The sequence below is a fragment of the Kryptolebias marmoratus genome, linkage group LG3 (genome assembly GCF_001649575.2).
Source record: "Kryptolebias marmoratus isolate JLee-2015 linkage group LG3, ASM164957v2, whole genome shotgun sequence".
Lineage (NCBI taxonomy): Eukaryota > Metazoa > Chordata > Actinopteri > Cyprinodontiformes > Rivulidae > Kryptolebias > Kryptolebias marmoratus.
The window spans coordinates 2,446,491-2,461,273 of NC_051432.1; the positions used below are offsets into that span (position 1 = coordinate 2,446,491).

Genomic DNA, 14,783 nt, shown 5'->3' on the forward strand with positions numbered 1-14,783 from the left:
CCCCACCCCCCACACACACACATACAGACACACAGACATCAAACATTATTGATATAAAAGAAAGGAACAAAAGGTTACACTGGGGAACAAATGAATCTTATTTAAAGTTTTTGAGCTGCACATTACTTCTCAAAGCAATAAACTCTCTGTAAAAAGCCTGAAAGCACAAATGTGGGGAGCGTAGGGCACTCCTCAGCCTGTTTTTGATTTTGACTAACTCGTCTCATTAGTCTGTCAGAGATGAGGAGTGAGGAGTGGGTTGTGATATCTGTGTTCAGTCGTCTGTTTCAGAGTTACAGCGACAATCTCCTGCCTTCCACTGATCTTTGTCTCGGCTGTCCTGGCTGTCACAGTCATGACCTCTCCCCCCTGTTCTCATGTCATTTCAGCAGCCTCTCAGAGACACCCCACACCTGCGTGAGTTGTCTTGGACCATCTGTGTTCCCTCCATCTCGGCCTGGGAAACCGGCCCACAGCTATCACTCGGGCCACGAGGAAATGACAAGAAACAGGAGCAAGTCGCAAACATCAGAGCCTCTGTTCGCTCTCCTTAACATGCGGAATGAATATTAGCCCGCGGCTACACTGTAAGCACAATTACTACACAGTTATGGCTATTTTTAAACTCCAAACCTTAGAAACTTATATTTTTTATCGTGTTTAGTTCATTCCAGACAACATGAATGATGATGTGTCCTAAAATACGCTTTTAAAGTTAAAGATTTGTGTTTCCGATCCCAGCAAAGACTCCTGTCATACAAAGGTTTTTAATAACTCCACAAGGCACTGGAAGTCCAAGAGGCAAACGCAAAATCCTGACCGGCAACAAGACATGAAGAAAACAGAGGATCTGACAAGGAGCGACTGATAACTAGGAACTAAATCTACTGAGGAGCAGAAGACTGCTGAGGGCTGGTGTGAGGATTGTTCATAGAAACTAGGTGCAAGCTAAAAGTCTAGTAGGTAACAAATACAACTGCAATGCACAAATGAAACAGTACGAGACAATATCCTGGGAGTTTTAATTAAAGATGACTGGACTTAGATTTTTAAAGATGTATTTAAATTCTTGGAGCTGTGAAATTGAGAGAGCTTCTTGGATGAGTAGTGAAACATCTTCTAAAAACAATAAGAGGTGTGCAGAGTCTACACCAACGTAATACGAGACAATAAAACAGGAAATTAGTGTGGTAATTTGGCTTTTTCTGGGTTTTGTTTTTATTTTAGTTCTCTGGTTTTGGTTTTGTTTTCTATTTGTAGTTATCTAGTTTTTGTTTTCTTCTTGGTTCTGTCCTCCTCGTGTTTGTGTTCTCATTTCCACTCTCCCCCAGTCATTCATTTGTCTGTCAGCCACGCCCCTCTTCACCTGTCCCGAATCAGTAATCGTTCCACCTGTTCCCACTCACCTCGTTATCTGCAGTCTTAAAAACCCAGTCACTCTTCCCATACCTCGCTGGTCCATTGTCTAAGGTTTGTTTGATGCAGATGTCTGTTTGTTGCTGTCTCGCTTCATGTTTCCTGTTTCTTGTTTCAGTAATGCTTTGTATTTAGTTCTTGTCTGTTTGCTGCCACGTCAGCTTTTTGTTTTCGTTCGTTTCTTTAGTTTAATAAATTAGTTTTTCTTTCTTTAATTATGAGTCTGTATTGTGGGTTTGCCTCCGTCTCCACCGTTCCTGACAATTAGGAAAACATAAACTGAAAACAAAGGCGAATGCAAACAGAGACAATTTTAATTGGTCTAAATTAAATTTAGCCAAATTTTAGAACCAATACGTTCTTTGCAAAAACTTGAACTAAGGATCCATGAAGTATAAAAATCTCCCAACTCTAAGCTGAAACTCAAACTATGAAAAACGTGAACACAAAAGTCAAGCAAACACAGAAACCAAATACTGTAACATCTTCACGTTGGGTTTGAAATGGGTCTGAAAGCAGTGAGCACGGCAGTTTTTTTTGTGCCATCTTCTTAACAAAAGACAGATGCCTTTCATTTTGTGGAGTTAGTTAAACACATGGCCTATAGGACACTATAAACAGTTCAAATTAGACGAATAAGTGAAAGAATAAGACCGGTCATTAAATCATGACTTTAGTGCCTCCCCATTAGCACGTAGCACCTAGCGAGGCTAGCACCAGAAGCCACGAGTTGCAGCTAATTTTGTACAACTTACAACAACGTACTTTGTAGAAGGAATGTTTGCCTCACTGGTCTGCTGCAGTCCAGATCTGTCTCCTGCCGATAACATGAGGTCCGTCATGAAAAGAAGAATGTAAAAGACTCCCACAGGGTGCTGGGCAAGCTGGAGCTACACAAATTCCTCTCACAAAACTGGGACAGTTAGAGGCCTAAGTTCCCAAACAATTAGAAAGTGTAATTTATAATTTTTTCTCTTTGGCATTAAACTGTAGACATGCAGTTTACATCAATACAATTAAGGTGTTTAGTCAAAACATGAACATCTTCCTTTGACTTGTCTGTTGAACACAAGTAAATACAGGCGCAAATTAAAGGCATTCATTGAACGAATGAACCTTAAAAATGACAATATGTGATGGCGTTCCAGAGAATGTGCCAAGGATTACTCTCAGCTACTACCACACCAAATTTATCTCAATATCTGTAAAAAAAACATTTACTGTTAAAGCTATTTTTGCGTTGGCTAACGTAGCCATCTTAAACTGGGTTGACTCCAAATGTTAATGAGTTTTAGGTGCACAGCCAATTATGACTCTGAGACTCTCATCTGTTAATGTCTGGCAGTTCATGAGATATTTTGCTAACAGATAAACAAGGCTGACTTTAACAGTGAATGCCAAAGTCTTAAGCAAAGATGGTGAGCAATATTTAGTGCTCAAAGTATGTGTTGGGGATAAAGCTTAGACACAAACAAAAACTGGTTGAGTTTTACTGATTTTTATTGGTATTGATTTTATGTGTTTAACTGCATCGTTTTATTGTGTTTGGAATTAAGTTTTTAATTCATTTTATGTGTTTAGCTTTCTTATTTATTTTTATGCTAATTTGATTTATAATTGATGGTCAGCCCTTTGTTCCAGCTGTGGCTGGTGTTAAAGTCCTATATACAGTATATAAAGTTGATGATGATGATGATGATGATGATGATGATTAGGACTATTTTTGTGTTGGCTGCTAATTAGCTGTGGGGCCCATCTTGAAGTGGGTTGACTCCAGTAGCAATGACAGAAACCGACTATCGCTTGCTGTTACATTTTAGACAACTTCCCAAAAGTCAGAAGTATAAAGTGCTCCTATCTTGAGGTATCAACATCTTCCGTATGTGATTATTCTGACCTCTCAGTGACCCTACACCCCACCGTATTCATTCGTTCGACCACCTCGCTCCTGTTTCCTTCAGTTCGGCCGGTTAACCGTCTGATCTGCCTCAGAGGCAGGCTGCGAGGTTGAGAACGGCGAGAGGAGAGCGTTGCTGTTTGTTGTCTCACACAGAGCGCCTGTGTCTTGGAATGAGCAGATGGTGGATCTGGCTGGCACTCGGGTGGCACAGGCACATCCGCAGGAAGGCACGAACACCACAACACACACACACGCACACGTCTCCTCCCTCTCGCCTTCTCTGAGTACCTCCGTCTCACTCCCTCGCCGCTCACATCCACGGCGCCCGTGTTAATCAGCACAACTTGTCCTCGCCGCTCAGCACGCTGGGGTGACGGCAGCAATATGGGCGTAGCGTGTGGCCGGGTTCAAGGGGTGAGGGTGAAGTGCACAATCAGAGTGACTCATTCTCCTGGAGTGAACTTCCGACCTTTACGTAAATCAGCAGTGCTCAGTTAATCAAAATTACGCACTAAATAAAGAGAGGGCTTCTTTTTTTTTTTTCTTTTTTTGGCCCAGTCACTAGGTTTAATTATGTCGAGCTAAGAAACAAACAGCGAGCTATGATTGTGTAAGGTTATTACTGTGCTTCTCCATGCTGTTCCAACCAAACAGAGTGCCTTCCCTCTAATGCTCGCTACATGGAGATTATAATGACAAAAAAACAGCTTAATGAGGCATCCAGATTGTGCCAGTTTTTCCTTTTTTTCTTTTTTTTGTACACCCATGATTTGTTTTTGGGTTTTTTTTTGCCTGTGAGCATTATTAAATAAAAAGGAAAAAAAAAAAAAAGAAAATGAAGACTTTAAAGATCACTTTCATGGGCTATAATGACTGAGACACAAATTAGGGAAACAATATTATTTAGGGAGTTGCTTTGGAGTGTTTGAAAGTGCTCCAGCACCGAACCATACCTTTCTGTCGGTGCCGCCGGTGATGATCTGGTACTCCTCTGAATGATAGCACACGGTCCGGAAAAGCGTGTTGGCAATTAGCATCCTCAGACTTACGAACCGCCTGAAGGAGGACACACAAGGAAGAAACCGGATGGTGAGAAAGAAATAACTGAAAAGATATTACATCTTCTATCTGCTCCTTTTCGAACAGAAAATATAAAATTTGCATGTCACATGGGCAAAATAATTTGTTTTACATTTTATTTTTAAGTTTGCTTTATTTTATTTTATTTTATTTTATTCTATTTTATTTTGTTTTCTTTTTTCATGATTGTTTTTTTTTGTCTGTTTATATTTTATGTCTGTTCTGTTCGAAATAAATAAATAAAATAAATAAATAAAATAAATAAATAAAATTAAAAAAAAGAAAAGAAAAAAAGAGGATGTGTTCCAGGAAATGTGGAACAAAATAAGCTGATAATATTAAATGTCTTAATGGGTTAGTTTAAAGGAAACTGTATTTAAAGTAGCATTAAAACACAAAAGCTCTACAAAAAGCAAACAACATAGTGTGGCTGGATATAATGTCAATCAAGATTCACTGAAGTTAGTTGACTTACTCATAAAGAAGTCATTAAACACATTTTTGCTTCATGAAGCACTACACTGAAGGACAATTATGACCACAGTAACAGTTTTTGAGGGATGCATTGAAGCAGCCTTATTACTATTCAGCCATTAGTTTTTAGTTTCTGTCAAGATGTTCAGTTCACTGCTCCTCCTGCAGCTTTGGAAAAACCCATACAAAGCATGCATCGGTTGTGCGGTTCCATCAGGAACAGCACATCGCACAAAATTTGTGAAAACTTGTGACAAAGACTGCACAACAATAGGACTTTTGCAAAATAGGTGAGAAAAAACCCCAGTCCTCTTTGGAGCTCTACAGCTCAGACCGACGTCCCCATAGAAGCAGAAACTCTTTTTGCCCAACCATGGTTTAGGTTTTCTGAGTTTTAAGGGTTTTACCAGGGATTGTTCAACTTACGGTGTGACGACGCCGCTCACTCACTTTTGAGCTGTCTAACACTTTTACTCCCGTGGCCATTTTTCTCTTCTTTTCTCTCATCACTATAAGGGTCTTTTTAACTCCATAAAACACCGGAGACACATAGAAATTTGCTTGTGACGACAAGATGCTTCAGCCACTTACAGTTCAACAGTTCAATATGACATCACGTTTGCATGAGTGCTTCAGGCTGAATGTCTTGTTTCTGTTTCTGTCTGTCCTACGAAGTCAGGGAGTGAGACACACAGGTGTGTAGTTACCATAATGACCCTAATAAACCACTGCAGCAGCTTTAACATTTCTTTTGGTCTTGGATCTCCTTATTCTTCTTAGACAGTTCATACATCAAAACGTCAGCATTTTGTCAGCTCCTATTACTATTACTGCTGATCTTTAGATGAAAAAAAGTTGATGCATGTTGAGGTTTTATTCTCTTCACAGAGATAAGCCCACAGTTTAAAGGACTTAAGCTTTCTTCATAAACACATTGCTTTTCACGTTGGTAATAATGCACAAACCTTCCTCGTTTGGCTGCTAAGGGGTCGCCACAATGAGCAAACTCAGACAAACAATTTGGCGCCAGATGCCCTTCCTGATGCAACCTGGGCTCGAACCTGTAGCCTCAGGATTACAAGACCACGCCACTGACCACCGAGCTCCAGCGGCCCCGCTCATAATGCACAAACCAAACAATAACAAACAGCTTCAGTATTTCTCTCCTGTTTCAGCCCAGACCCAAAGTCGGCACCGTCACATTTTCCATTACCACATCCTCTCCGGTGTCTACACATGCCACAAGAAATTACCTTAAAAAGTGTTTAATTGAACTAATGTGGTAACACACCGTGACACTTCTTTTCACCTCACTTGAGCTCAACACAATATGCCGTCTTGTGGTGTAAAGCTGATAACTAATTAATGGCAATTTTTTCCTCATCAGTGGCTGGCTTTGCTAAACGCTGCGTTTTGTGTGATTTACGACATGGGAGAAATAAAATTCAAAGAAGAAACATTTGAGCACTTGAGGCGTGTGCACGTTTCAGGCCAGTGCTGGAGTGCAGTTTCAATCTGCAGGGGGGGTGGGGGTGGTGACGACTTACACCAAGTCCCAGATGACGCAGGCGCCATCACAGCTGGCAGTCACGCACTCCGTGTCATCGCTCTTGATCTTGATGCACGAGACGGTGGCTTTGTGCTCCTTCATGATCTGCAGCAAACGATGGCCGTGAGGCAGCAGCTCCCAGACGCGCACCTGCACACGGTAAACAGCAACCTGTTCACCCTCACGGGAAAGCTCCGTGTTGTTTTATTAACCCGTTGGAACATTTTACGGCTCATAAGACTCAGGCAGCCCACCCACAGGCCTGCTACGCTTTCCACACAGCTGCTGTGTGGAACATGGACACACAGGGAGACCGTTAAAGACACCAGAGTCTTGTGATTATAAGATGCGAAACATTTGAAGATTCCTTCATCACAGCAGGTTCAATGGAACATCGTAATAATCCACCAGTTAAAAAGGTTTCCCAGTAAAGTCTAACTTATGTCAAGAACAAAAGTATCAGTAAATTGCTATAATCTGCACCTGTATCATTTAAAATTAGTTGGCTATTAGTCCTAACATGTAAACAGTATGTATACTATTTCACCTTTACTTCAAGAAGAAAATAAAAAGGGGGCTGTAGAGTTTCCAGCCAGCGGAGACTCCCTGAACATATGGAGGCGACGATTCAATCAGATCACACTAAAACGATGTTTGTGGGAATAATGGAACTGTTTTATGTGCCACCTTTAAAATGACCACACTGAAGCTTAGAGGCGGCAGCGTCAGAATGTAGTAATGCTCGACATCAGCAGGGACGTGAAAATGGCGGATAGCGATAAAAAAAATATTGTTTTCAAAGAAACTCTGTCTTAGTTTTTCGAATAATTAAAATTAGCGTACAAGTTAGTGTTTTAACTTCTTGGAGGGGTCAGGTCAAAGTGCAGACTCCATTCCAAATCAGAATGAGAATAGCTGCAAAGGGAGCCTTAATCTATTCATTTCATTTCCAGGTTAATTGTAACAAGAAGGATAAAGGAGTGGATACTTTTGGGGCAATAGTTATAAAAATGTGCTTCAAATAAATAAACAATGCCATAAATTGCATATTTTAAATGAGTCTTTGAAGGGGAGTTGCTTCACACACTCCCAACTCGCTAACAGGCTGCCACATTGTCGGTCACAGTGTAGCAACACATTTCTTTTTAAGCCTCAAATAACAAATTGAAACTAAATGTGTTAAAACTATTTATATCTGAACATAAGCAGCGCGGAAGAACTAGGCAATAAAACAAATGTCAACACCTGAAAAAAAAAATGATTTGACGTGTATCTTAATTTTTTTTTTAGTGAGGTAAATGTTCCCTTTGTTTACATGGAGAGATAAGACTTCCAGTCAGGAGCGCTCGTCCTTTGTGACTTCAACTTCCTGATTCCGGTTCTGTCTCTAGTCATGATACATGTCGACGGCGAGGCCACAATTATAGTGGATCGCTGCCGTCTTAAACCAACTTCAGTCTTTAAAATCTTAAAAATCTTCATACAAGTGTTACTTTATGAACCTTAAATTTATAAACCCATGCTGCCAATTTCATATATCTTGGTTGTTTTTTTTTACGTAGAACTTTATGGTAGTTTGCAAACACAAATAAAGGTGGCGGCAGTTAGATGTAGTGCTACCTCTGCAGCCTGGAGGCACTTCCAGCAGCAATATCCTAATTTCTGCTAAAATAACTATGCAAAGTAAAACTAAAGGTGGTGTAAAGGTTCATAGGACACAGACCCCATGAACCACTATGAAATATTCAAGAGTAAAAGTTGTTTTAAGACAGAAGCGATCCACTTAGGTCTCAGCCCTGCAGGACTAGTCACTTGCTCATGAATCGGGTCATATGTCAATTGTTTTGCTTCAGACAGGAGCTGTTCAAAGAGCTATTTACAACAGGTAAAATATTAGTTGCTTATAGCCTTTCCAAAGAACTCTCCCAGAACAACTAAATGAGTGACTTGTTGCGAAATATGGGCTAAACCGAGTCCATGTGTCGAGGTCGCTCCAGGTCTCAGTGCCTGTATTTGCTTGAATCGTTTGCTTCATATAGCATAACTATGTATTAACTATGTTCTATTTTTATTTCCTTTCATATCTGTTAAACTGTAATCAGGTTTAGTGCCACGGTCCTGACCTGTTACAATGACGAATGGAAATCTGCTGAGAGGATGCCATATGGGGCCACATCTGGATCGTGAACGTGATGAATTCTGCGTTTGCAAGCAGCTGAACCTAAACTCCTCAATAACTCACAGCTGCTTGACTCAGAAAGAAACTAACACTGAAAACTTTAGAGAATAACTCAATAACCCTAACCCACAGACGAGCCTCAACCACAGGCAGGTGGAGGAACTGTAAAGCTGGGACAAACACATAAAAACAAACAAGCAGGACGTTTGTTTTTCTTTTCATCGAGATGTCTCTTGTTATCTGGTGACTCTCTCATCACTCATCACTGGCATTATGACAGAGGGTAATCGTTTCTCCTTGCTCACAGATGTTGTGGCTTTACAATCTTCATGTTATATGACGACAGGTGCATGCGACGGAACCGACCTGTCCCTCTCCTCCTCCACTGACGATCCTCTTGGAGTCATTGGTGCCAGCGATGGCTGTCACGCCCATTTTGTGAGCATGGTCAATGACGAGCATCAGCTGTCCGCTTTTGGGCGCGAACACGCGAATCTTACCGTCATTCCACGCTGCAAGAGAGCAAAATCAGTTTTTACCGGCCTGCGACTGATCGGATTCAGTGCTTTAGACAGAACACATAGTTAAAAAGGAGCGGGTTTCTGATGAACTGAGCCTTACCGCTGATGATGCTGTGCCCGTCGATCATAAAGCCCAGGGAATTGCAGGTCATGTTGGGCACAGTGATGCGCAGCAGCTCCTTGGGCTTGTCTATGTGCCACAGTCTGATGTCTTCCTCAGCGCACGTTGCAAACAGCTCAGATGTCCCACTGACACACGATACAAGACAACAGAATGTAACTTAACGTTAGTTCTAAAATACATTTTAAACTTGGGTTAAAGGGACTAACGTTCAGTAAAAGCTGCCATAATGGAAACAGGTGAAACATTATTTTCCTCAGGGCATGTTGGACCTTGTGAATGCATATGTCACCATCTAGTGAGCGCAACGGGGAATTGAAACGAAGTGTTCACGTGTCAGTGAGACTCAACGCTCCTTAAATAAGAAGGTTATAGATTCACAAACAAGGAATTTCACTTAAAAAATCTGAAATATGTGGTCCATAAAGCAACTGATGAACAGTGAGATCTGAGCTGGAGAAGTAGGCCCCGAGTCTGAGGTGGTCAAAAACAAGAAAGAAGAAGAAAGGGTCAGCACCACAGTCTTCCTCTGAACACCATCTTAAATTCATAATAAGCTTGGAGAAGCATTAATGAAGTACTGTTTGTACTGACAACAGTCCAGTCTGACAACACATCTCAGTTTAATTCAATCTGTTGTTTTACTAATGCAACAGACATACTCACTCGCACGCACACACACACACACACACACAGAACACTCCCTCTCGCCTTCAGCAGCAGGTGAGTGCCTGTAGGACTTTCACCAAGAAGTACATTATTCAGCTGTCTACACATCTTATGACCCACTGGATGGATTTTAATGAAACTTTCAGAAAGTAATCAGTGCGTGTACTTCTACAACTGATAAACAGTTGGAGCCAACCCGATTCAAGATGGCTGAAACAGCAACTGACCTCAGGACACCAAAAATGGCTGTAACTCAGCTAAAAGTTTCTAACATCTATTGAGTTTAAATTTGATGTAGTAGTGGCTGAGCATCCTCTCCAACACCTGCTGTACTTTGAGCGCTACACATTGAGTGTTAACTTTGCTTAAAACTTTTTCTGAATGGATTTTAATGAAACTCCCAGGACACACGCATTAGACCAGGGGTAGGCAATCCTGCTCCTGGAGAGCCACCATCCTGCATGTTTTACTTGTTTCTCTGCTCCAACACACCTGATTTGAATCAATGGGTGATTAACAGGCTTCTGCAGAACATTAAGAGGTGATTTAACCACTGAATCAGGTGTGTTGGAGCAGGGAAACAAGGAAAACATGCAGGATAATGGCATTCGAGGACCAGGGTTGCCTTCCCCTGGATTAGACGTTCATCTACAACTGGTTAACCTTTGGAGTCCAGTTTCAGGCAGTCACCACACCTTAGCCAACACAAACACTGATATAACTCAGTCAGTTTAACAGATAATGAGGTAAAAATTGGTGTGGTAGTGGCTGATTCACAACACACTTTCTCAGTGATATCACAACTCGTGAGATCTCAGTATATAGCGTGAGATCGTGCATGAAGTCATTTACAAGGTTTGACCAAAATGGCCACAACTCCGCCCTTCTCAACATAAGAGATCTTAGTTTAAAACTCTACCATGGAAGGCAGTGGGAGATATGCATTCCTCCAAAGCATGCTAGGCCTGTAATCTATCTAAGTTTTTATTAGTCTTTAAATTGTGGTAATAAATTTAGGCTTATAAGCATCTTAAATTCTGTACTTTTTTGGGGTGGAGCTGCATTTCTGTCGTCGGTTTTAAAAGCCGCAGCAAAGCAATTTTCCATTTTACTCTCTCCGGTGGGTCTCGGATTTGAAACATGCCACAAATGAATCAGACAGAAGACAAATGTCAGATGCCGTTGACACGGCCGGCCTGTGCTGCCTGTCTGCCACTTACAAAGGGATGGCTACGTCCTTGACAGCAGAGCTGTGGCTAGTGGAGATGAGTTCAGCTTTGAAGTCCGCCAAACCGAAGCGGTACATCTGAGCGGCCTCTGTGCCAACGAAGAACTGCTGCCCCTCTTCTCTTCCAGCGATGGAGGTCACCCCCTTTTCCAGCTGAAACTTCCTAATGTGCAGAGGAGGGGGATGTGAAAGGAAAGACACTGTAATAATAAAGTCAAAACATGCCTGTGTCTCTTACTCCCTGGCTGCACTCTCAATTCGACCGGCAGACAGAACTGTCTGGTCATTACATGTCCGCTGGGTTTTATGTTGGAGATATGACACGTTAAGCTCAGAAACAATGGAGGTCCATGAGAGGTTGTGTGTGTGTGTGTGTGTGTGTGTGCACCTGGAGGTTTGAGAGCAAACCATAGTGAGAGACACTGGGTGAAACGAGTAAAAAAGTGACTACGTTTTAATGAGAAACTGTAAAAAAAGTGTAAAGTTTGTAAAAATAAAAAAAATGTTTGCAAAACTATGGTGAACGTTGCAATAGCATAATAGTTAGTGCGACATAACAGCTCTGTAAGTTGGACAATCTGCTGTAAAATCTACAAAAATCACATTTGAACAGGTTGTTCTAAAACCATTAAAGATGTCAAAACACCAGTTCAGCTGTTTGTGACCCAATTAAACTGTCACAATCTGCGTTTCTTTCAGTGTTCATTTTTTCTGTTTTAAGGTTTATTTCTTGTTATCTTTGTTTTTATTTGACGTCCTGTGCTCAGTTTGTTTCCCGGTGTTACCAGTCAAGTGGAAAACTTACTGAAGAGTTTTGAAGTTCGACTTGGAGCACAAAGCTAAGGTGCCAGATCCGGAGCCCACAAGCAGGTCTCCAGATTTGAGGATTCTGAGAATGCTGATACCCTGCGCAGAAAGACTTCGATTATACACTGTGATTTAAAAAAAAAAAAAAAAGCATATTTAAATGCATCGCATCACTTAAACTACAGTGCCACATTATGTCATTTTCACCCAGCAAAAATGGAAAAACAAAGTGCCTCGGAAGAGAGTGATTCTTGAACTGACGAGTGCTTTCTAATGCAGAATAAACTCTGTCAGGGTTAGCTGACAGTAAGCAGCTGCTAAAATGAGCTCCACCGTGCTCAGTTATGGGTAAAAGGACTCTGGTTGTGACGACTTACTTGGCTGAACTTCGCTTTAACCGGACCACAGTCGTACAGGCGCGTCATCTTCAGGTTGATTTTCAGTATGTCCCCACTTGTCGTGCCACAGAAGATGAACTGGTCGTCTTCAGAAATCTGTGCAGCAACAACATATTTACCAAGCGTTGCCCCCCACCACCACCACTTCGGGATGTGTGGTCTTTCATACATCTTTTGACAATTTAAAACTGTGAATTTTGAGAAAGATATATTTATTTCTTATTAGAATTGAACAGAAGAGAAAGACACCTTGAAGATCCTAGAAAGCTATTGGTTGAAAGGAACAGAGCTACAAACTGAAGGCTCCTGAAGCTCAGTGGCCTCCATAATTCTCACACAGAAGAGGTTTGACAGAGCCACGACTCCTCCGAGCGCTGGCGGTCAGGTGTCATGCCGAGAAACGCATGGCTGCCATAATTTGCATATCGTTGTTAACGCAGACAGCACGTCTAGATAAGCTGATGCGCACCGAGGCAGGATACGGCTTGTTCGTGGTTGCACGATAGCTCTTCTATATAGCTCATAAACGTGGAGGTATCTGACTGAGAACAAAACAAAAACACTGGCATGTTTCAGAACAACATGTTTGTCAAACTGTTTTCATTGTGCTTTCAGGATACACTGACTGGCTCCACAACAAGGTTTGCAACTGTAGCTTACACTTGCAGATTCTGTGCTGAATATTTATAAATCACCGCACAAGTTACATGTACGAAAATCACCAATAACTTGGAGAAGACCAACTATGATACAGATGACATTACATCATCCTCAACTGTTAAGGTAAGCCTCAGCTCTCTCCACTTATCTAGCTGTGGTGTGTGTGTGTTTCCATGATAAGGGATGCTAATCTCATCAGCGTAACAGCAGCCATACTGAGCAGTCACGGAAGAAGGGCCTTAGTGAGAGCGGGGACAAAGGGTCCGGTGGTCACCGACTGAGTTTCACTTCAATTCATTTAATTCCAGTTTATTCAATTTTTATTTATGTAGCACCACTTCACTTCAAAACTCATCTCAGGGCACTGGATGAGTTCCAGAAGGACAACCGAAGCTGCAGGCCTCCCCTGATGTGGGCTTTATGACAGAAGCCTCTCCTCAGAGTAAAACGCAAGAGTTTGAATGATTTGTTCTGTTTTGTTCTATTTCTAATCTTTGACTGCCTTGCTCTACTTGTCACTTTCTATCAGGGACTTTGTCATCTATTTGAATTTCCCTCTGGGTTTCATGAAGTATTTGTGATTCTGGAAGCTGCCTGAAGGACTCTCAGACCGTGAAGAACAAGATTCTCTGCTTCGATGAAACCGAGGTTGAACTGTTTGACCTCAGCTCTAACGGTTATGCCAGGAGGAAGCGAGGCACTGTTCGTCTCTTGCCCAGCGTCATCTTCACAGTGAAGCACGGTGGTGGCGGCATCATGCTGCAGGGCTGTTTTTCATCAGAAGAAGCTAAGAGACCCGTCAGGACTGAAGGAAAGTCGAATGGTGCAAAGCACAGAGTAATACCTGAGGAAAACCTGCTCAACAGAGTTCTGGAGCTTGGACTGGGCTGAAGGTTCACCTTCCAAAATTGTCTCAAGATTGATCCAAACATTGAACTATTATAGAAAATATTCTAAATACTTCCTGAAGCCACTGTGTCTAATGCGGCATCAACAGCTCTCCTTTGGCAACTTTGAGCAGAACTCGGGCAAACTTCAAACACTGTAAACTTGTTTAAGAAGCTCATACCTGAATACATTTCACAATCCTCTTTAGTTTGCCGGTGTTGCACTCCGTAGGCCGGATCTTTCTGTTGACGAGGTCCAGCTCCCAGACTTGCACCATCCCGCTGCACGAGAAGACAGACAAGTTTCCAAATGCAACACCTTTACGTCCACTCCACAGCATATGCCAGGAGAGATCGCTGACTCACCTCCCAGCTGAAACAAAGATGCTGTCGTTAGTGTTGGCGTACTGCACGGTGAGGCAGTGACCGGCTCCGCGGGCCGAAACTGGGCTCCCGCAGATGGACTGCTTGGTCTCGATGTTCCACACGACTATGCTGAGAACACACAGCAAACGGCTCACGCGTCAACATCTGGTTTTCATCCTGCTGCTCATGTTCCTCTGTGGTGCTGACACTGGAGGGAGATCGCCGGTTACCTGCCGTCATCCTGACCTCCTAAAGTCACCAGGTACTTGTCGTTGGGGGAGAAGGTGACTGCTTCGACCTTAGCTTTGTGCAGATCCAGCTGGGCGTGGATTGTTCTTTCTGCATAGTTCCAGATAATTACTGCTGCCTAGAAAATTAGGTATACAGGTGCTGGTCATAAAATTAGAATATCATGAAAAAGTAGATTGATTTCAGTAATTCCATTTAAAAAGTGAAACTTGTATATTATATTCATACATTACATACAAACTCATATATTTCAAATGTTTATTTCGTTTAATTTTGATG

The 14,783-nt window shown here is 42.0% G+C and overlaps 1 protein-coding gene across 2 annotated transcripts in view; it reads right to left on the reverse strand.

Moving 5' to 3' along the window:
• Positions 1 to 14,783, reverse strand: part of cfap52 (cilia and flagella associated protein 52) — a 22,124-nt gene that overhangs the window by 4,623 nt on the left and 2,718 nt on the right. For both annotated transcript variants that reach the window (XM_017427717.3, XM_037974624.1), the window contains exons 3-12: positions 14,486 to 14,622; positions 14,256 to 14,384; positions 14,072 to 14,171; positions 12,322 to 12,438; positions 11,943 to 12,043; positions 11,130 to 11,300; positions 9,220 to 9,368; positions 8,965 to 9,110; positions 6,418 to 6,569; positions 4,270 to 4,372 (exon numbers count right to left, since the gene is read on the reverse strand). In XM_017427717.3, the coding sequence (XP_017283206.1) occupies positions 4,270 to 4,372; positions 6,418 to 6,569; positions 8,965 to 9,110; positions 9,220 to 9,368; positions 11,130 to 11,300; positions 11,943 to 12,043; positions 12,322 to 12,438; positions 14,072 to 14,171; positions 14,256 to 14,384; positions 14,486 to 14,622 (1,305 nt within the window). The remainder of the gene's footprint in view (positions 1 to 4,269; positions 4,373 to 6,417; positions 6,570 to 8,964; positions 9,111 to 9,219; positions 9,369 to 11,129; positions 11,301 to 11,942; positions 12,044 to 12,321; positions 12,439 to 14,071; positions 14,172 to 14,255; positions 14,385 to 14,485; positions 14,623 to 14,783) is intronic.